The sequence below is a fragment of the Puma concolor genome, chromosome B4, assembly GCF_028749965.1.
Source record: "Puma concolor isolate L17-30 chromosome B4, mPumCon1.1.hap2, whole genome shotgun sequence".
Classification (NCBI taxonomy): Eukaryota; Metazoa; Chordata; class Mammalia; order Carnivora; family Felidae; genus Puma; species Puma concolor.
The window spans coordinates 80,280,851-80,304,556 of NC_141673.1; the positions used below are offsets into that span (position 1 = coordinate 80,280,851).

The window sequence follows — 23,706 nt, forward strand, 5'->3', positions numbered from 1 at the left end:
GATCCCTAATAGTTCGACCAGTGCCAGTTGAACCCCCTAACGAGAGCTCTGACAGACCTTAGTGTGACATGAGTTTCCAAAAGGATTCAGACTGTTCCTTTCTGTGACTTCTAACCGAAGGTATGCCCATGGGGTATGTGCTAAGGTTTGATTTTATCCATTTACTCACCAGTTATGGGCTACTTAATTCAAGCTTTTTCTATGTAATTCAGAGAAACAACCTGTGGACTTGGTTACTTCAATCACATGCTTGGTCAATTCAGAGGCAAATGTTATTTCCATATTTTTCCCCTTTTGAATCAACCTGTCAATTTAGTCTAAACGGCTAGCAGAATAGTCCTGTATAGATGGGGCTTACATTGAAAATGGGCTTCTGATTTCCCAAAACTGCTTATGATGGATCCAAAATGAATGTATTAGTAGGTTTTAATACTGGCCCAGGGGTGAGCTGTACTGTGGGAGTACATAGTAATTCCCGCTATTAAGAAATTTTATAATGTCTATTTGAAATCTTCTGCCTCTTTTATATCTTTTCATATGGGGATAACTGCCTAAACCTTTCTTTTCTACGAAGCTTTCCTGGCTTTACTGAGGAAGAGGCTCGGAATTGCTCCTGATTCTTTCTTGCCCAAATATTCACCTTTAGCAACCACCCCTAAAAATTCAGACCCACTCCTTTAAGTGGTTCGGGCATCAGCTGAGTGGATTCGGAACCATCAGCCTGCAATTGCGGTCTTTTCAGCTTGGTGTTTGCCTTTGAATGAGGTTTCCAGGGGTAGTGACTGTTTCTTACAAGTGTGATTGTACATTTAGGGCAACATATTCATTTGGGTATTTAATTATGATTTAAGTTGTATTAAAAATCTATTATGGTATCAGAGGGAAAAAACACTCTGGTGTCTAGCTCTTGATTTTTTGTGTATAGTTTGAAATGTAGACGTATATTACTTTTGAGGAAATTTCAAAAAACACTACATTCTCCTTGATTTTAAAATTAACTAAACGAAGAAGAGGGAGATAGGTTTTAATGGGTGATTTTGGAAACATTGAACAAGCTAGTAAAAGCCAAAATATATATATAGTACCTACTGTGTATCTCAGACAGAGGGAGGTCTGATAATTTGCCCAAAGAAACACAGCTAGTAAATGGTAGGAGAACTTGAAGGCAGTCTATCTGGTTTTTGAATCTGTGCTTTTTTTTTTTTTTTAATTTTTTTTAATGTTTATTTCTTGAGAGAGAAACAGAGTGTAAGTGGGGGAGGGGCAGAGAGAGAGGGACACACAGATCTGAAGCAGGCTCCGGGCTCTGAGCTGTCGGCATGGAGCATGACGTGGGGCTCTAACTCATGAACTGGGAGATCATGACCTGAGCCGGCGTCGGACACTTAACTGACTGAGCCACCCAGGCACGCCTTGAGTCTGTGCTTTTAACTGCTATGCAGAGTTAAGGTAGTGAAGCTGCTTTAGCTGTGCCTGGTAAGTAGGAAGTGCTCAATAAATAAAAAACTGTACTTGTAATTTTCTTATGCTTCTAAAGCTTGAAATGCTTCTGTCTTCCTTAGGATTGCTTCTCTAATATTGAAAGAGCTGTAGAAATGGAGATATAAAATGAATGATTATATTACCCACCTCTGTCAAATTTGATTAGAATACCAAGATGCTTATTTAAGGTTTACAAAGATCTAGGAATAAAATAGTAAAACCACATTTATAAAAATTAATTTAGCAATTATTGAATTTCTACTATGTACAGGTCACTTTACTAAAATTATTTAACTTCTACTGTGTACAGATCGCTAGTATAAAAGAAGTAAGGTTAATAAGACATGGGTCTTGCCTGTGAAGGAGCGTAAAACCTAGTAATGGTCCCAGAGTGCCCAACATTTAAGAGAGTAGATGCAGAAGTGTTGAGGGTGGCCTGTCCACGGAACGGGACACATGTGAAGTTCTGAATTAGAATCCTGGTGTCACAGTAGCTGTGTGCTGGAAGGCACATCACTTAGCTCTCCAAATCTCAGTTTATTCGTGTTGGGGTATAGTTGCTGGTATTGTTTTCTAAATCTTAAAAATGGAAATACTGATGCCTAATTCATTATACTTAGGGAGAATTAAAATGAATAATGCAAAAGAATCACTTACGGGGTCCTTAGCAGAGAGTAAAGGTTCAGCAAACAGCTATCAGGAAATGGGAAGCCTTAACAACTTGCCCACATGGCCACTCCCTGGTGGACAGACGCTCCTTCCTTGGGAGGCAGGGGCAGGGGTGCTTCGCGTGCTGCACCAGGGTCTTGGAGAAGAAAATGAGTTGGAGCTCAGTCACCCTTTAAATATTGACCTGAAGAACAATGGGCAGCTGCCCCTTTGGAGGCCATAACAGGGCTTCCAGACGGCTGTTCCCCTGCCATCTTTTTCCTTACAGAGATACATAAAGAAAACTATAAGAAAGGTAGCACATGTATGTTTTCTAATTTTGTTATATGTTTAGTAGATCTGATGAGGGATCATGCTTTGAGCTTGTGAGTCAGCTGGTGATAATCCATTGCACAGGGAAAACATCATTGAGTGGAGGGGAGGGGAAAGCCATCTGTGAAGTGTCAGGCATGAATACCAGGCTGAGAGGCCACGAGACCTATATGAGGCCTTCCTTTTCACTTGGGACCAGGGCAAATCCCTGAGGCCCTCTGAGTCTCATTTCCCACTAGTTTACGTCAAGGAGGATGGATTATAGCCATAATTCTCAAATCTGAATGGCTGTCATATTCATATGGAGAGTTTCCTCTTAAGAAGCCCAGCCTAAGAACAAAAAGGTCTTTTTAGAAGCACCTTAAGTGATTTTAAAGTACACTGAGGGTAGAAAAGCAACGGAGTCGGTTATCTCTCAGGTTCTGTAGGATAAATGCCAAAGTCCACCCAGTCTGGCTGGACTAGTGTGTACCTGGTTATGTTTGGAATGTTGGTCAGAACCATATTATGGAAGGTTTTAAACGGTCTCTCTGTATGCAGCAGGGCATTAATGAAGATTTTTATATAAAGGAATGGGTTGAAAGCAGCGCTGTAGAAAATATGTATTTGTCAGTTATCTGTGTGTAGTAGAAGGAGAAGGAAGAGGGGACTAGAAGCAGGTTGTGAACTAAGGTGTTAGCAAGCAAAACTGAGTAAGGTGTAGTCTATTCAATAGAATTATAGTAATATGGTCACTGATTTTTAATTAATATGAGGCAATTAGTAGAGAAACATGGGCTGTAACGTGGATAGAAAAAGGGATGCCTCTGAAACAAGAAAGGAGTTGAAGTGAAGTTCAGTTCTCACGTGGTAATGTACGACCAAAGAAAGTACTGTTGAGATTAATCCTCTGTAAGTTATTATGTCAAAACCACACCTATTTCACAAGCTCCCACCAAAGGCTGAGCAAAAAGAGAGACTACAGAAGAAATGCCTCTTCTTACCATTTCTCTTCCTTTCAGAAACAAAACAACAACAAAATTATTGCTTACCAATTCCTCTGGCTTTTGTAAAAACATTTAAAAATATCTCTTAAGGTGGCATGTGCCTGACACCTGTTGGGGTCTAATGACTCTCAAAGGCTCCCAGGGAAAAGCAGAATCACCCGAGAATGCAGAGCCAAGAGGAAATGTCCTTTCTGCCTGGTCTTTGCATCTTGCAATACTCCTGTACTAAACAAAATTACATGATGAGTTATTTTTCTGAAAATGTGTCAGTCCCTCAAGAGAATAATAGAGATACAGCTTTTCATAAAGAATCAAGCTCCCTGGGTCACCTGGCTCAGTCGGTTAAGCGTCCGACTTTGACTCGTCATGATCTCACGGTTTGTGAGTTCGAGCCCCACTTCGGGCTCTGTGCTGACAGCTCAGAGCCTGGGAGTCTGCTTCAGATTCTGTGTCTCATTCTTTCTCTGCCCCTACCCAACTTGTGCTCTGTCTCTCTTTGTCTCTCAAAAATAAATAAATGTTAAAAAAAAAAAAAAAGAATCAAACTCCTTGTGAATAACTGTGATGCTAACTTTTCCACTGTGTCATATGAATGGTAATGGACAGCCTCAAGTATTTAGATTCCTAGATGTCATTAAGTGGTCATTAATCTCACTGAAATCATATATAAAAAGTTTGAGTTGCCGTTCTGACTGATGTGAGCCTGACCAATGAGAATCATTAAATCTTTCCTGTCAAATTGTTGTGGGTTTTTTTCCTGCTGATTTTGAAGAATATCCAAGCTCAATTATGTCCCGGGGAACTCAATCTTCAGCTTTAATTTCCTAAATCTAAATCTTTTTGTGGATTTTGGGAGGATTTCCAAATTAATGTTAATAAAGATTTATGAAATCCTTGGCAAAAGAGTTCTGCTAAGCATGAGATCAATAGTCAAATTATCAAGATTAAAAAAATAAGCTTTACTTTACAAGCGCCCGTGGAAGAAGTACCTCAAGGTATATTCTAGATTAAAAACGCGAAGTATGTAAACATACTGGACTTCCATAGAGCCTAACAGACACTCTTTAAATGTTTGTTGACTAAATGATTGAATCAATAAAAAAAGCAGCACTAAGACAGCTGTGATGCAAATTTCTTATAACCCTGCAACTTTCAAGCCACATCCCAAAGATAATCCACTGAAGGACGCAGGTGTTTCACCTTGACATCAGGGGCAGGAGAGTGCATCAGGAAGAGCCCGGTTAGCTCTGCCCCCAGTAAGAAGAGGAGTGCATGGACAGCCACCTCCCTTAGGAAATGGCTAACACGTAATAGATAATGATAGATGCTTGCTAAACCCAGCAGTTAAATGGAAGGTCTTTGCTGGAAACATGTCTTTTTTTTCAAGGTCTATGATAGAAGACTCCTTTCTAGGTAAAATTGCCTTGTAGCATGCTGCTTCTAGTACTTGGAACTGACGCTTGTGGAGTCAATATTAGTTTTTCCTCTACAGATCTTCATCCTACAGAGACTGAAGCCATAGGGGGCTTGCAGCAGGAGCTACACTGCGCTGTCTTTGCTAATTTATGGAGCAATTCTGCTGAAATCTCAGTATGCGAACAAATTACCAGAGAATCTTTTTTAAATGTAGGGTTTGATTCAGGAAGTCTGAATGGGGCCAAAAGCTTTGCATTTCTAACAAGCTCCTGGTGGTGGTGATGATATTGGTCCAGGACTCACATTTGGAGCAACAAGGTCATGTGAGGTGGGTTTCTAAGTAGTTAGAAGAAGCAGATGTGGTGTGAAGCAAAAGCACTGGATCTCGACCCAGAAGACTGGTTATATGAACATGATGAGTCACTTGACTTTTCTGAATCCACATTTTCTCATTAGAAAAATGAATATGATAGGACAGTAAACACCTGCTGTGTGGGATTGTTGTGAAAATGTATAATGTTATGCGAAAATTGACCAGAGTCTATATGGTACATTGCTGAGTGATTGGTGACCCTAAATAGTGAAAACATAGGCACATAAATCTATAGTGGTAACTGGTAAAGATGGGGGGACTCTTAAGCTGTGTGCTTTCTATACTTCCAGGGATTCTATTTTTTTATTCCACTGCTTAGCAAGTGTCCAGTGTTTGTGAAATTGTATTTGTAGCAAAGTTGATCACTGCCACTGTATATTTTTGGCTTCAAAATGTCGATATCAGGATAATGACCTGGTGTTTCCCCCATGGCACTAGCAGGAAAGAGAACTGCTACCCAAAATATTGGTAATAACTTTGGGGCCTCGAGTCCTCTTCGAACCAGAAATAATTACTTTCAAGAAAAGACTAAAATGGAGAAGACAGAACCAGCCCAGATTTTCAATGAAAATGTGATGAATAAAATAGCTGATCGTTCTTTGCCAGCCAGTAGTCACAGTATCTCCTAACTTCATAAATTATGTATAAATGGATCCCTCTTCAATGTAAAAGCAAAGGTTCACATGAGCAGTTTGGCTGGCTTGTGCCTGACGGGTGGCTCGGCCACCGTGGCACCCAGCCTGTATTGGTACAGCTCGTCCTCCAGGGGCTCAGCACATCGTTCACATCATTGTAAACCGGCTCCCTCGAGTGCCTCCACATTGCTCCTCTGGTGGTCAAGCTTTCTGGTTAACAAACTTGTAACATATTAATATCTTTTTTAAGTTTATTTATTTATTTAGAGACAGAGAGTGGACAAGGGGCAGAGAGAGAAAGAGAGAGAGAATCCCAAGCAGGCTCCACACTGTCAGTGCAGAGCCCAACGCAGGACTCAAACTCACGAACCATAAGATCATGACCCGAGCCGAAACCCAGAGTTGGACGCTTAACTGAGTGAGCCACCCAGGCACCCCGAAACTTGTAAAATATTAAATAAAACTCTCAAAAAGTGTATAGCAGGAAATAGAAGGTAGAAAAATCAGTGAATAACCTGCAGCATCATTTACACCTCTTTCCACTTAGAATTCAGAGACAGAAACTGTTAGTACCTTGAGACAATCTAGTTTAATTCATTTGCAATGTAATCCAGAAGGAATCAGTAATCTTTGCTAAAAGAAATGAGATTTTACATCTAATCAGAGGATTTAAACACAATGTTATTAAAAGATGCTGTTTTTTCCCTCTTTATGACCTCCAGGTCCCAGGAGAAAAAAGAAGAGGCTATCACCTTATTGAAGGACTCCATTAAATACGGTCCAGAGTTTGCAGATGCATATTCAAGCTTAGCTTCATTGCTGGCCGAGCAGGTAATTGTTTCCTTTGAACTTCACATATTTTTTTAAAAAGTTTATTGTTGAGGAGTACCTGGGTGACTCAGTCAGTTATGTGTCTGACTCTTGATTTCAGTTCCAGTCACGATGTCACAGTTCATGAGTTTGAGCCCCACGTCGGACTCTGTGCTGACAGCATGGAGCCTGCTTAGGATTCTCTGTTTCTCCCTTTCTCTGCCACTCCCCCACTTGCCCTCTCTCTGTCTCTCAAAAAAAAAAAAAAAAAAAAAAAAAAACTTAAAAGTTTTTGCTGTTGAATATATAGATTAATATTACCCAGATTTTGGTACCAATGAGTCAGTTTGTAACCCCATATTGAGCAACTAATTTCTATGTCTGTTTTCTTCTTGACAGAAATTATAAGCCTGGCTTCTTACCCCAATACTCTCTGTGTACTGAAGGCAGCCTTTAGACAAAGAATAGAGGTCATTAGAGGTCATTCATGTATTCTATATCACTTTGGGGCAAAATCTCTCAAGAACAATACATGGTATTTGCTAGTTTTATTGCTATTTCTTATATTTTTCTGGGGACTTGCTAATGGAGTCAGATCTCCAAACTCAATGTGGAACCAATTACTGATAATAGATCCTGTGTTAAAAGATCGCAGAGGCTATAGAACAGGCTCTGAAGAGATAACATTTCTCATGGTATACAGGGATATTCTTATTCTCCTTCTCTCTTCACTTGTGTCTAAATGATTGGATACTATTTTTCAGTGTTCTGGATACATGCCCCCTGCTAAGGGGAAACAAGCATAAACTGTCTTCTCTAAATTGATGATGCAGTTTTGTTGACACACATAAGTGCCCTCAATAGACAGTGGATTCTGCTATCACACAATTGGCCAGATTGTCTTTAAAATCAAAGTCAACACCTCCAAAAGATGCCCTGCAGCATTCAGTTGGCTGAAATGTAATGAATGATTTGATACTGATACATGATTTGATATCAGTTACATAGATGTGCAATTTGCATTGAAAAAATTTTGGATGTTTCAACAGGAAGCAAATTTAGAACTTTCTGTGGTATTTAAGTGTCAGAAATGACAAGACTAGTTTTCATGCTCTAATATTCTCTGTATAGTGTAGGTGGGCTTTAGACAGAAGCTCAGGTCTGTGGTGGGTGATTTCAATGCATGTTTTAGCATAATGGTCAAGCTGATGTGATGATGATTGCATTCTGTTATACACTGGCGGTCCTCAGCTACCTTTGGCTTGTGTTGAAGCAGACAATGTGGGAACTTTCTGCTTAACCAACTGAGCCACCCAGGGACCCTTGGACACTGTGGGAACCTTCTGAAGCAAAGATTGACTGTCTTCATCCCTTTTTCTCACCTCATCCTGGCTCGTTCATTTTCATAAGAAGACCTTTATCCTCCCCTCCCTCCCCCCGCCCCACCCTGTCTGGCTGGGTGTCTGGCAGTTACTCACACATGCCAAGCATGCTTCTCTCTTGGAGCCTCTGCACTAACTGTTTCCTTTGTCTGCAAGTTTTCTCTCAGACATCTTAGGGTATCCTTCCTCACGTCATGCTGGTTTCTCTGCAACGTTACCATATCCGAGGGGTTGTCTGCAATTACCCTTCTTAACTAGCAACCTCACCCTGACTGACCACCATGTTCTCTTTCACCTTGCCCTGCCTTATGTTTCCCAAAAGTATTTATCACCATCTAACATATGTTTGTCTATGATCCTTCTCCCACCACTAGAATATTTAACTCATGAGAATGACCGTCTCTTCTATTCATGGCTATTTCCCAGTGTCTGTCACGTTATATGCAATCAATAATTTTTGAGTGAATAAATGAATCCATATGAACTGGAGAGCATATGGTCCCTCCAATCCAGTATATAGCCTAAATTTTATTCTTATATTACAGTAGAACTAAGCCTGTGGGCCACACTGTTTTGCAGTTGATCATACCTATATGTGATGATTTTGTCCTACACGGAGCAATAGTATGAGGACCACTGTGAGAAATTATTCTTTGTAACCATAGAGTAAGGGGTGGGGGTGAGGACAGCACCTGCTGCATCATTCAGTGGCTTCTTTATGAGGACTCAGGAGAAATTTCTCTCATCTCACTGTTAGGAAAGGCTCAGCTTCTCCTGAGTTACAAGTTTTTTGCTTTATTTTTAATCTAATGCAGGAAAAAATCTTGGAAATTCTGAAAAGGGTCAAGTGTATTTCCATCCCCCTTTCCCCATCCTCTAACAACCATCTAGACTGTATATTCTGCTCTTCTCTATGTGCTGCTTTTACTCCTGGGTTTATCATTTTCCTTTAATTTATTTTATTCAGCTTTTGTTTTCAATTTTTATCTTCTATTATTTTTCTTGGATGTTTTCAATTTTTAAAAGCTACCTCAATTTCTTCGTGGAATAATGAGGTATAAGTAAGTAAATACAGTTGACTCTTGAACAATGAGGGGGTTAGGGGCACTGACCACCTGCACAGTTGAAAATCCACATACTGACTCCCCCAAAACTTAACTACTAAAAGCCTGTTGTTGACTGGAAGCCTTACCAATAACATAAATAGTTGATTACATGTATTTTCTATATTATATGTATTATATACTGTATTCTTATAACAAAGTAAGCTAGGGAAAAGAAAATGTTATTAAGAAAATCATAAGGAAAAAACACTTACGGCACTGTGCTATATTTATCGAAAAAAAATCCACGTATAAGTGGACCCACACTGTTCATACCTATGTTGTTCAAGGGTCAACTGTAAATAAAGCATTCCACCAATAGTGCCCACTTCATATCTTTTTTTTCCCCAACTCACCAGGACAGATAATAAACATTTAACTGTTCCTTCTTGATGAAAATTATGCTTAAAGTAAGTAATTATACTTAAGTAAGATAAATTATATTGTCATTTACCTAAGACCAGTGATAACACAGTATGTTGTTTTGGGGGGAGTTTTTTACAGATATGAGTAGAACTTGTATATATTCATATACTTCTGTCTTCTTAAAATGCCGTCTTTTCTTTATCTCCTATAAATCCTTCCGAGTTTTCAAGATCCAATTCAACTCCCACATCTTCCTCCGAAATTTCTCCACCTCCCCTTCTCGTGGGGAGTCATGTTTCCTCAGAGCTCCTTTTTAAAAAAAAAATGTTTATTTATTTATTTTGAGAGAGAGAGAGAAAGAGAGAGCGCGCACACAAGTTGGGGAAGGGCAGAGAGGGAGGGAGAGAGAGAATCCCAAGCAGGGATCCGCACTGTCAGCACAGAGCCTAACTTGGGGCTCAATCCCACGAACCGTGAGATCATGACCTAAACTGAAACCAAGAGTCAGATGCTTAACTGACTGAGTCACCCAGGCACCCCTCCTCAGGGCTCCTATAATGTTAATGGGAACACATGCCAACATGAAAACCAATCACATATCTTTATTTCTTGAGTTAATATCTTGAACTATAATCTAAGCAATTTTTCAGGTTTATTTTCTTCACAAGACCGTAAGTTATTTTAAGAAAAGCAGCGTCTTCTTTGGATACCTATTTCTTTTCCAGGGCTTAGGATAGTTTACTGTGTAATGCAGTCATTCAGACAGTGTGTCTTCACTTGATTTACTTTGGGATTCAGTTACTCTGTAGTGTGATACTAAGAGCAATTGACAGGGGACTAAGAGACCTAGTTCTAGACCTTACTCCATAGTTAACCAACTACACAGACTTGGGTGAGGAGTACTTTACCTCTCTGGGCCCCAGTTTCCAAATATGAAAATTGATAAATATTCTAGATGATCTTTACTGCATCTATGGCATTAACATTTTGAGTGCCTGAAATTAATCTTCTTTAACGTCAACTAAGTGATTTTTAGTCCTTTTTTCTGACATTCTTCGTATTAACTACCCTTGCTAGATTTTTCACTTGGCAATTCGTTAGAATTGTTCTTTACCATTTTTTTATTCGAGTACAATTAACATACACTGTTAGGTTAGCTTCGGGTGCACAATATAGTGATTGAATAATGCTATACATTACTCAGTGCTCAGCAGTATACGTGTACTCTCAATGCCCTTAGTGCTAAGGCATTTTTAAATGAATACTCTATGGTTCCACTGTAATTAGTACTATTGTTTCTATACAAATACAGCATTAATATGTTAATACTGTGAAAAGTGATTTGTCTTAATCAATATCTGTAAGCTTCACTTGTGTTTTCTTTCTAAATCGATGAGCTCCAAGTTGGTGAAAAGCTATTTTTCTAAAAATGTGACCTTGAAATTTCCTGCAGTCCCTTCTGCAGTGTCTTGCTATTAACTAACACATTTTATAGAAAGTGGAAGTTTGAAAAGGACAAGAAATATACATTTTCCTCTGTTATGTTTAAGAAGTATCAGATGCCTTATTTAAATTCAGTTATGGGATATTTCATTTTCGTGAACCACAGTGATAAATTGAGGTAAAGTCATTGCGTGTCACATAGTTGAAGTTATGAACAATTTTTAAGAAGAACAAACTGCAATCATCATATTTTCTTCCATACAAGGGTCACATCTTTTGCCAGGCTTTCTTACTCGAAGTTCAAATGTAAAATGCTATGAGATCTAAGAACGTAATTGAAAGATTGGAAGGTTTTCTCTTTGCTCCTTTGGGCAATTGATTTTAACATCAAAGAGAACAGCTGTTGGGCATAACTCAGGATTGCCTTCCCTCTCTGACTTTCAACATTTTGTCTTCATGTTTTGAATTCTTTAGTAATAAAAGAAGGCTTCAGAGGCACAAGCAAGGCACAGAGAAACTGGTAGAGAAAAATCCACCAGCTTAACATTCTTCAGTAGCAAATGAATTCATTTCTTGGTGGCACAACCTTACTTAATAACTTTTGAGCATTTCAGACTCCCAGAGTATATCAAAGCAGTGACCACAAACCTTGGTCACTCTGTAACACACTTGTGAAACCATCCCTTCACTTAACAGGTTACCTTCCAGTGTCACCTGGACACAGGCATGGCCCATGCATACTATGGTCGTGGGCCAATCTATTGATAGAAAATGGTTTCCTACGCTGAGCTAAAGTCAGTCATCCTATAATTTGCTCCCTTTGAGCTCATTCTAACAGAGAGCTTGTTGCACATAGCTGAAGAACACAGCTATGTTATCACTTCTCTAATTATCACTTTCAAAGCTAACCTTGTTTCTTTCACCTTGTTTCTCTTTTACCCTGGTTTCCAAATTCTTTGCTTCTGGTCATGTTGCTTTGCATAGCCTCTGGACTGTCCATTTTCTCTATGACAGTATACTTCTCATATTGAACTGTAGTTCAGCAAGGTCAGGGTGGAATAGAAATGCTTCCCTGGCTTGACATCCCTTGTGTCTAATAAATGATGCCCTAAAACGAATGATACTGGTTATCTGGCATCCACATGATGCTTTGGCTCACATGGGAGATACAGTCAACGGAAATTTCTTTTTCTTTTTTTTTTCTTTTTTCAATATAATTTATTGTCAAGTTGGCTAGCATACAGTGTATACAGTGTGCTCTTGGTTTCGGTGGAAAATTCCCATGATTCTTCACTTATATACAACACCCAGTGTTCATCCCAACAAGTGCCCTCCTCAATGCCCATCACCCATTTTCCCCTCTCCGCCACTCCCTCCGTTTGTTCTCTGCATTTAAGAGTCTTTTATGGTTTGCCTCCCTCCCTCTCTGTAACTATTTTTCTCCCCTTCCCTTCCCTCATGGTCTTCTGTTAAGTTTCTCAAGTTCCACATATGAGTGGAAACATATGGTATCTTTCTTTCTCTGACTTATTTCACGTAGCATAATACTCTCCAGTTCCATCCACGTTGCTGCAAATGGCAAGATTTCATTCTTTTTCACTGCCAAGTAGTATTCCATTGTATACATAAACCACATCTTTATCCATTCATCAGTTGACGGACATTTAGGCTCTTTCCATAATTTGACTATTGTTGAAAGCGCTGCTATAAACATTGGGATACATGTGCCCCTATGCATCAGCACTTCTGTATCCTTTGGATAAATTCCTAGTAGTGCTATTGCTGCATCGTAGGGTAGTTCTATTTTTAATTTTTTGAGGAACCTCCACACTGTTTTCCAGAGCGGCTGCACCAGTTTGCATTCCCACCAACAGTGCAAGAGGGTTCCCGTTTCTCCATATCCTCGCCAGCATCTGTAGTTTCCTGATTTGTTCATTTTAGCCACTCTGACTGGTGTGAGGTGGTATCTCAGTGTCGCTTTGATTTGTATTTCCCTGGTGATGAGTGATAGTCAACTGAAATTTCTAAACAATGTGAACACTTGTTAGTCCAGGTCTCACCCATTTTGCAGGCATGTTTTTACAGCCTGGATAAGAGGATTCATCTTTATCTGTATTTAATTTCAACCTCTTTATTATCAGCCTGGAAATTTCATGTGTTCTAGGACTTTTTAGTCCTTTTTTCTGACATTCTTTGTATTAACTACCCTTTCCAGATATTTTACTTGGCGAATTAACTAAGAATAGTTTCTAGCTACTCATTTACGTATTTGGTTTTAAAAAATGCTGCAGAGATGAGTAGCAGGTTAGAAAGCCCTACATTGTGTTTGTAGGATCTTCTCTCCACGTTGACCTCTATTTTACACAAGACTCTTTAGGTACAGTTATTTAATTTTTGATTAACTGATCAAATCATATTAGCATCTGGCTCACCTCGTCTTATCTACTTGGATGTTGTGAGACACTGTGTCAGAAACCTGCTGAAACCCTTCCCCTGATTGAAGGTTGTGAGTCTATTAAAAAACAACAAAACAAAAAAACCCACAAGTGTCGTTTGCCATGCCTTGTTGCTCTTACTGTAAGCATGCGGCTGTCGACACCTCTTCCCATCCTCACTGCTGGTAAAACTGTGAGGGTGATAATCCCTTCTGGGATTTATCTGAGACTAACATTGTATTCCTTGCTCTGTTGGAACCTGAAGGCAACAAGTAATTCTGTTGGGGCACGGTAGAGAAATCGAGAAAGGGAAATTTGAAAAATGGGTTAATAAGTCGAAAAGATATTACATGCTGGAGCCTTTTAAGGCCCACAGTGGAGCCCAAATTTGACATTGATAGATAATAAGAAGCAAAGGCAAGTGTCTAAGCAAACGGTTATAAAACAGGAGAGGAAGAAAATATGTGGAAATATGTGGGATATTGTGAGGAGGCTTTTAAATGCCATGTGGTGTGAGTAGTTGAGAGCCTCATTTCTGGAACAAAGCGTGGGAATGGACAGACGTTATTGTGGAAAAAGAATCCCTTTGTGTTTAAGAACTGTTTGTAGGTGAAGGCTGAAAGGAAAAGAAAATAGAAAATTAAAAATTCCAGGGCAGAGCACCTTAAGGACTGAGAAGACACATGGTCACTGAACGCCATGGGGAAGCCAAGGAGAAGGGAGAATTTAGGAAAGGAGGAAAAGAGGTCAGCTTCCACATTCCTTTTCTATTACACAAGTAATATGAAAATGTAAAATGAAAAGTGGGGAAAAGTCAGAGACAATAAAATATACCTTTCATTAATATAATATCTGGAAACAACAAATATTATTTTTTAATACCCTGCAAGTCTTGCAATATAAATATTTTGTTTTCATACATTCACAAGTAATTTGTATCCTATCCTTTTCACTTGCCATTAAATTATGCATATCATACATATTCATGGCCTTCATAAATACCATTTTTTTAACGTTTTTAAATTTTTTTTAAGTTTATTTATTTATTTTGGGAGAGAGTGTGCTGGAGGGGCAGAGAGAGGTGGGGAGAGAGAATCTCAAGCAGGTTCTGTGTCATTAGTGCAGAGCCTGATGTGTGGCTTGAACCCATGAATGGTGAGATCATGACCTGAGCTGAAACCAAGAGTTGGATGCTTAAGCTGAACGAACCACCCAGGAGCTCCCAGTGTATTTCAATATTAAATCATCCTTTTCTAGGTGATCCCACCATTCTTCTGTTCTTTTATTTTAGTCTTTTTTTTTCCTTCATGCAAAGTTGGGAATAATTGTTTAGTAATAATGAAATAATCTTAGGGTAATTTGTAAGGGTGAAACACCTTGCAAATAACAAGCTTTCAAGACACAGGAAAAATAAGATCACCAAAATCCCATAATGTATTTTAAATTTATAAAATAGTCTACTGGACTCATCTGGTGATTGCAAGATAAAATGAATTTTATTCTGTTTTTAAAAAGAATGGTAAAGGGGGCACCTGGGTTGCTTAGTCAGTTAAGCATGCAACTCTTTTCTATTTATTTATTTTTTTTAATTTACATCCAAGGTAGCAGATAGTGCAACAGTGATTTCAGGAGTAGATTCCTTAATGCCCCTTGCCCATTTAACCATCCCCCCTCCCTCAACCCCTCCGGTAACCCTCTTGTTTGATCTCCATATTTAAGAGGCTCTTATGTTTTGTCCCTCTCCCTTTTTTTATATTATTTTTGCTTCCCTTTCCCTTATGTTCATCTGTTTTGTTCTTAAAGTCCTCATATGAGTGAAGTCGTATGATATTCATCTTTCTCTAATTTCACTTAGCATAATACCCTATAGTTCCATCTACATAGTTGCAAAAGCAAGATTTCATTCTTTTTGATTGCCAAGTAATACTCCATTGTATATATATACCACATCTTCTTTATCCATTCATCCATCAATGGACATTTGAGCTCTTTCCATAATTTGGCTATTGTTGAGAGTGCTGCTATAAACATTCGGTTGTATGTGCCCCTTCAAAACAGCAAACCTGTATCCCTTGGATAAATGCCTAGTAGTGCAATTGCTGGGTCATAGGGTAGTTCTATTTTTAATTTTTTGAGGAACCTTATACTGTTGTCCAGAGTGGCTCCACCAGTTTTCTTTCCCACTAGCAGTGCAAAAGAGATCCTCTTTTTTCCACATCCTCACCAACATCTGTTGTTGCCTGAGTTGTTAATGTTAGCCATTCTGACAGGTGTAAGGTGGTATCTCATTGTTGATGAGTGATGTTGAGCATTTTTTCATGTGTCGGTTGGCCATCTGGATGTCTTCTTTGGAGAAGGGTCTATTCATGTCTTTTGCCCATTTCCTCACTGGATTATTTGTTTTTTGGGTGTTGAGTTTGGTAAGTTCTTTGTAGATTTTTGATACTAACCCTTTATCTGATATGGCGTTTACAACTATCTTCTCCCATTCCGTTGGTTGCCATTTAGTTTTGCTGATGGCTTCCTTCACTGTGCAAAAGCTTTTTATTTTGATGAGGTCCCAGTAGTTCATTTTTGCTTTTGTTTCCCTTGCCTCCGGAGATGTGTTGAGTAAGAAGTTGCTGTGGCCAAGGTCAAAGAGGTTTTTGCCTGCTATCTCCTCAAGGATTTTGATGGCTTCCTGTCTTACATTTAGGTCCATAAATTCCATTTTAATGGCTACTTACTAGTTATCAAAATGATATATTCTAATTTACATAATAAATTAGCCCAACTTTTGTACACTTGGGTTCTGTGTATGTGTGTGACAGTGTGCTTTTCCTTTCTTTTTTTTTTTTAATTGTTTTTAAGTTGATTTATTTATTTTGAGAGAAAGAGTGAAGAGGGGAGGGGCAGAGAGAGAGAGCAGGGGAGGGGCAATTGAGAGGGAGAGAGAGAATCCCAAGCAGTCTCTGTTCTGTCAGCACAGAGCCCAATGTGGAGCTTGAACCCATGAACTGTGAGATCATGATCTAGTGGAAATCAAGAGTCAGATGCTTAACCGACCAAGCCACCCAGACACCCCAAACTTTTCCTTTCTTATGGCTTTTCCAAAACAATATTTTGAGTCATTTCTAATGATAGATTCCTAAAAGTGGAATTCTCACATCAAAGAGTATCAACATATTTCAGTGAGATACCTTACTACATTGTTCTTGAGATACATTACTAATTTGCTTTCTGAAAGAGTGATACCAGTATTCTCTGCTGCCCACAGTATCCAGCCTTTAAGTGTTGAATGTTAGTGGAACATTTAAGTGGAAATAGCATGTGGGCAGATGGCAGTGAGAAAGATTAGGACTGGGAAGATGGACTTAGGACTTCAAATTAATGGAACCATATTATGAGTAGGTAATTTCTCTGAGGGGAAAATGAAGAATAGTGTGTGTGTGTTGGAGGTGGGGTGGATAACTTAAAGAATTTTTTAACCTGATTATTTTACAGAGAGAAATATGAAGTTCACAGAATTAAGTGCCTCTCAAGGTCGGACAAACAACTAGTGTCAGGACCAGGACTAAAGCCTGGTCTTTTGACTCATTGGCACTGCTCTTTCACTGTATGACACCGAGGTCCCATGATTGGACCATGGTAATGGGTAGGGTCAATGAGGTAGAGTGTGGAGGGAGTGGAAAGGAAAGAGAGAAGTGATAGAGGAAAGCCAGGAGGGTGAGTTGTCATAGATGTAGATACATTAAAAAAAAAAAATACAGAAAAAAAAAACTGATATGCCTGTTTGTCTACTGCAGCAAAGAAGTCAAGAAGACTGAGAACAGAAAATAAACTCTTAGATTCGAAGTCAAGGTGGTCTCGGGCTTACTGTTCTCTCCTGGTTCTCCATTAACACTCAGAGCTGGCTGTACTCCAGCTTCACAGATAGGATTGTAAACATTTATAAGCCCACCATCATTTTTAACCAGCCTACTCTTGCAATAGATTATATAGCTTGCATTACACTATCAGTAAAGGAAAAAAAAATTAACACTGCTTATGACCCTGACCTACTGTAAATTGTTGCTAGCCTCAGGTTTATAGCCTCATGAGAAACTCAATTAATTAATTTCATAACACTTAAAATATTTTTCTTTTATGTATTTTGGGATATGACTTCACATGATATAGGAATGAAAAGAAATTGGAGCAATAAAATATAAGTTAGGAATATAGACCAAGAGTGAAAAGTCTCTTGCCATCCTTTGGGTAGATTCAGCCACATATATTGTGGCCAAATCAACTTGAACTAGACCCTACCTTAATAATTTATTGATTTAATTATTCAGCACAGGTACCACTAAGCATTAGGATTTTTTTTTTGTTAATGTTTATTCATTTTTTTTGAGAGAGAGAGAGAGAGAGAGAGAGAGCACAAGTAGGGGAGGGGCAGAGAGATCGGGAGACACAGAATCTGAAGCAGGCTCTGGGCCCTGAGCTATCAGCACAGAGCCAGACTTGGGGCTCGAATTCACGAACCGCTAGATCATGACCTGAGCCGGAGTTGAATGTTTAACTAACCGAGCCACTCAGGTGCCCCAGCATTAGGATTGTTGAGCTAATCAGGTGTGGGCCTTATCCTCATGGAACTTAAGAGTATATTAGGAAGGCTATCCCTAAGCAAAGAATTACAGTCCCATATCCATATCCAATATCTAACACAATTACAACAAATGTGCAAAGAGAAAGTACCATTGAGAATATTCTAGGGACCTAACCTAATGTGGGAAGGAACATATGGAGAACAGGGGCAGTGGCCAAAAAGTGACATTTAATCTGATTCCTAAAGAACTTTTAGATATCAACAAGGTAAAAATGAATATGAAAAACTTTCTGGCTAGAGGAAATAGACCATGTGACAGCTCTGGGGTGAAGAAAAGTGGTATCTCTTTTTTTTAATAGAAAATTGTGTGCCTACAGAGAATAAGTACAAAATAGTGTGAGAAGAGTTTGCAGATGGAGGGAACTGCAATTCTCTGCAAATGTGGGCTCCCCCCACCCCTTTTTTTCCTGGTCTCCTGACAGTGTTTTACACCTGTGGTTGCTTACTCTTGTCGTACTTTTAGCTTGTATTTAACAATTCTTAGCATTTCCTCTTTAAAGTGATTACTTCTTGCATACTTAAATTGTTACAGAGTGGTGTTGATCACAGTCTGCTGGGTGATAAAAAAAAAAATTCAAGATTAAGAAATACCTGACATTTCCTTGGTGAGGAGAAATGCCAAGTTAATTTTCATTTTAGTTGGATGAGAAAGAGAATTAGACATCAAATATTGGCAGCTCGTTTCTCATGAATGTCCATGCTGATGACTGATGGGTGGAAGAACTGTTTTATAAAGAAAATAAAAGCAAAGGAGAGGGTGAGAAAGCAGGCAATCTCTGCTGTGTGTTTTGAGCTCCTATGTCTTGAAGAGTTTCTTAGAGACATGAGTTTAAACATCCATTGATCCTAAACTTACCAAGTTTGTCATAGTAAATAAAGGCATTGGACTAAAGGGGAAATAACCTTATGGCTCTGTGTGTTCATAAAAATACTTCCAGAAAACAATTCAGATGCATGACCATGATGTCAGGGCATTAGCACAACTTTCCATCTCCTCCCTGTAGGTCCTTCACCACTTTGGAATACCACATCTTACACCTTCCGCACAGGAAGTGCACGTTACAGGCCATTCATTAAGCCAGCTGTTCACAAAGTGTTGACTGGGGACACTTGAGGTCCAAGAAGGTCAATGCAGTTTTCACAATACTACTGACAAGTCATTTGCCTTTTTTACTGTCATTCTTTTGTGAGTGTACAGTATTTTTTTAGAGGATACATGACATATTTATAATTATGGAAAGACTATTAAAATATTCTCCCATTTTCCAATTAAATATCTGTGTGAGACCAACGTTTCTTCCCATACTTCAACTAAAAACATAAAAATAGATAAGCACACACGCACCCATGAAAAATAGATTAGCACAAAAGTAGATATGGGAATCCAGCTGTCTTCTATTAAGCCAAACATTAAAGAGATTTGCAAAAACATGAAATAATGCCAGTATTTTTTTTTTTTGCGGTGGAAAAATATTTTTTATTGTCCTACAAATGTGTTATGTTTTAGTTTATTATATTTTAAATAAACTAGTAAATATTTTTAAAATTTCTCAGCTTTATGTCTGTTGTGGTAAATATTGACAGATGTAGCCCACATAAACAAAGCTCTTTGGGGGTCCTCAGTAATTTTTAGAGTATAAAAGTATCCACAAAACCAAGAAGTTTGAGGACTGCTACATTAAGCCCATGTCCATTTGTCCTCCTGGCTGCTGCAACTTGAACTGTAGGAAGTTTTCCAAACATATCGGTTGACCCAAGAGAGTAAATTGCAGTCAAGGTGCCTTTTCCAAAGATCTACTCTTCACTTTGCTTTCCTTGAGGTAAAAAGCGTGTTGTGTTGGGTAATTACAGCATGTAAGAAGTGGAGATGTTGACTATGTTTTATTTCTCCCCCAAGGCCCATTTTATTTCCACAGTCCTGAAAATGCTTCAGCCTTGGAGAGGAGCCCATGCTTGCATGCTGCCCATTTTAACCATCACCCTCAAAGGTGATTTCATGCTGAGGCAGCAGTTCTTGGGGACTCTGGTGTAAAGCAGACAGTATTATTTGTCAGAGCCATTCTCTGGTCACAAGCATTTTTAATTAAAGTTGTCCTATAAATAGCTTATATTCATTTCCTCTGAATCTCACAAGTCAGTAGAGACTAGGAATGATTAGCTTAGGTCAGGACATCTAGCCAGATGAGGTAAATGAAAAGTGAGTGCTTGAAATAGAGCTTCAGGGATTCAGTACTACTACTTGTCAAGATAAATGCATTGCCCTTCCAGAGAAGGTGGAATTTATTTTAAATAAACACCTAGAAGGTATTTTTCTCCCGCGGTGGTGGTTCCTTTTTGTTTTTTAATAAGTGGAGTTAATCATTCCTTGAAATTTACAGTCAAGCGAAAGGAAAAGACAGATATTGAAGACATTATTCATAGACCCAGAGTCTTGAGATAGCCCTTGGGTTCCCGGAGGCACAGGGATGTGATCACTTGCCCTTGACACGCATGGTGTTTTAAGTCCCATTACTTCTTTGGACTTTGAAAATTGCATTTCTAGAGGAAACCCAGCTCATAAACCCCCAAATAAGAGAAGTTTTAGATGAAAAAGGTGATCTCTCTGGCTATTTCAGAGTAGCAAGAATGTGGGAAAAAGCAAAATTAAATCAGGTAAAGGAGTAATTGTATTTGAAAACTGTTGTTGAATGTTGTATTTGACTTCGGCAAGTTAGAACGTGAAGACATCAGTTGTATTCTTTTTAGGAAACACACCTTTCAGCTCTCCCACAGTTTAGTTATACAGTGATGACTCTAAGATCTGAAGTAGCCAGGGATATTTTTCAAACACATTTTTATGTGATGCAGCTGCTGGAGTTAATGGTAACCAGCACTCTCGGGTATTTGGATCATGACAGGTGTAGAGAATCTATCTCATCTCAAGTCTGGATGTCATGTCACTTCTGGTTGCCCCGAGTACCTTGTGCTTCTCCTCCCCTGATGCTGTCACAGTACATTGCAATGTCTTCTTCCTATCTGAATCCCACTCAACTGCCATGGCAGGATCGTCTGTCTTGTTTGTTCACTCTTCTGTCTCCACTGTATGCTTGGCATGTGTGTGGTGCTCACAAAATATTTGTTGAGGGGATGGATATCCAAAAGTGTAATTGTTTCTGTTGATGCCAGAGACACCATTATTTCCAGAAATACTGCTTTTATTCAGGGTTCACCCATTCCCTGTGTGTCCACTGAAAACCTAAATTCTGTTCTCTGTCCCCGTGTAGCTATGAGATTTGGGGCAAGTCTCTTAACCACTTTGCAGCCAGGTTTCTTCATTAGTTAAAAATGGTGGTGAGTTACTGTTTTTAATATTGTTTCCAGCTCTAATATTCTTTTATCTCCTCTGCTGACAATCTCACCCACCTTATTTTTTGAGGGGGGTGGAGGGGCGCAGGAGACGGGGAGAGAGAATCCCAAGAGGCTCAGTGCTCAGCGCAGAACCCAACATAGGTCTCCGTCTTACTACTGCGAGATCATGACCTGACCCAAAATCAAGAGTCGGTGCTCAACTGACTGAGCCACCCAGGTGCCCCTCATCCATTGTATTTTTAATAATTGGGTGGGATTTTTTTAATTTTGATTTTATCATGACTATGTTAGTGTGTTTTAAAAGTACCATGTGATATACAAAATTTGATCCTTTAACACAAAAATAGCATTACAGTCAAACAGTCTCACTAGTTGAATGCTAACACAGGAAACTTGAGATTTTCAGGAGCTGATTACTCAGGTTTGGATTAGCCAGCGTATTCTTTCTCTGGTTGCCTCCAGGATATTAGATGTTTATTGACCTCTGTTTCAGAAGATGATTAAGAAAAGTTAAAAGGAAAACACCTAAGCTAATTATTTTTCATATTTGATAGGAAAGGAACTTGAAACTCTTGGCTAAGATGCCACTTGGACAGGGCCATGACGCTCCATGTGGCCTCAGTGACAACTCTAGCACACCTGAGCTCAAGAGCAGCTGTATTTAATCGTTTCAAAACACTGCTCTCATTGGGTTGTATTTGATAGTTCACTCATCTTTGAGCTCCTAAAACAGAGGGATTTTGTTTTATTCATCTGCGTGTTTTTGGCATCTGTCTCCCAGTGATACACGTAGCAATGCCAGCACTAAGGAGTGGTAATGATAAGGATGTGACATGACATATCCTATCATGACAAGGTGCTATGTGCTATGCATTGTTCTACATACTTAACATGTTTTAATCCATTTAATTGTCACAACAACCCTATGAGATAGGTACTACTGGTATCCCTATGTTACAACTGGGCACATAGAGGGGAAGTAAGGTCACATAGATAGTAAATGGTGGGTCTGGGATTCTAATCCGTATAGTGAAACACTGGCAGCCCGATCCCTAATCATTATACCATGCTCTCTACAGCCATTGCGGTAAATATGTCTTGAATGAATGAATAAATGAATACGTTTGCAATAGTACTCTGTAGCTATTAACTTGATCAGAGGCTTAGATAATTTGTGTTCTGCCTGTGTCTAAAGACACACACACGCACACCCACACACAAATTTCTTGGTCCTTCAATGGATGATATCTTCTCTTTTTTTTTTTTAACTTTATTTATTTACTTTGAGAGAGACAGAGACAGAGACAGTGTGAGCAGGGGAGGGGCAGAGAGAGATGGAGAGAAAGAGAATCCCAAGCAAGCTCTGTGCTAACGGTGCAGAGCCAGACACAGGGCTTGAATTCACAAAACTGAGAGATCATGACCTGAGCCAGAACCAGGAGTCAGATGCTCAAACGACTGAGCCACCCAGGTGCCCCTGGATGATATCTTCATAAAATTTTTCTTCTCTTTAATAGATTGAGAGATGATTTGGGGATTTTCATTCATCTTTATTTTTTTTTAAGTCTGACAATTTGTTGTTTGGCAATCAAAAATACATATGCTTTTTTAAAAAATGCATATACTTTTTAGCAACATAGATCTCAATTTTTGCTGGGCTGTGGATTTGTAATTCAAATAAGTGAAATTTGCCAAATCCAAACCACGTCTTGTTTCCTAAATGGTACTTAAATTTGTGGATTCAAAGAGATGGCCGTAGTCATTCCACAGAGGGTCAAATGTCTATCTTTCTGGGTCAAATCAAATTTAGGCTCCTTGGTTTATTGTTCAACACCCGGTGCATTTTTATTCACAAGCCAAAGGTGTCACATCTGAGGAAATTAGTGCTGTACATTCCCTTTTCATGTGTCTGGATGAATGCTTAGTAGGGGTAACTTGCGATAAAATTGTGGAAAACGTCCACTCTCAGAGCATAGTAAAGGAACAGTTGCTATGTGCTTTATGCCACATCATTTCCTTTTACCTGACCTTCCCAGCAGGACCAGGGAACCATGAAAGTGTTCACTTGTGAGTAATTGTTAGAACCTGGGTAGCTTTGATTCATTAAGTAGGTTTTACCTTCTGATATTGTAAAAGGAAGCGTGACGTGACAATCTCGGCTGGTGGTGAACGATGTTCCTAAAAGCTAATTCAGAATTGTTAGTGTGCTAAAGTGAATCTTTGGAAGAAGACCAGGACAGTTAGCAAATGACCCATTGAAGATGCAATAGTTGAGCGGGGCCTTATCACAAGGATAGGAGTTGGAGGTATGCCTTC

The 23,706-nt window shown here is 39.1% G+C and overlaps 1 protein-coding gene across 4 annotated transcripts in view; it reads left to right on the forward strand.

Moving 5' to 3' along the window:
- TMTC1 (transmembrane O-mannosyltransferase targeting cadherins 1) overlaps positions 1 to 23,706 on the forward strand; it is a 280,253-nt gene that overhangs the window by 234,811 nt on the left and 21,736 nt on the right. For all 4 annotated transcript variants that reach the window (XM_086713729.1, XM_086713726.1, XM_086713728.1 and 1 more), the window contains one exon: positions 6,596 to 6,704. In XM_086713729.1, the coding sequence (XP_086569855.1) occupies positions 6,596 to 6,704 (109 nt within the window). The remainder of the gene's footprint in view (positions 1 to 6,595; positions 6,705 to 23,706) is intronic.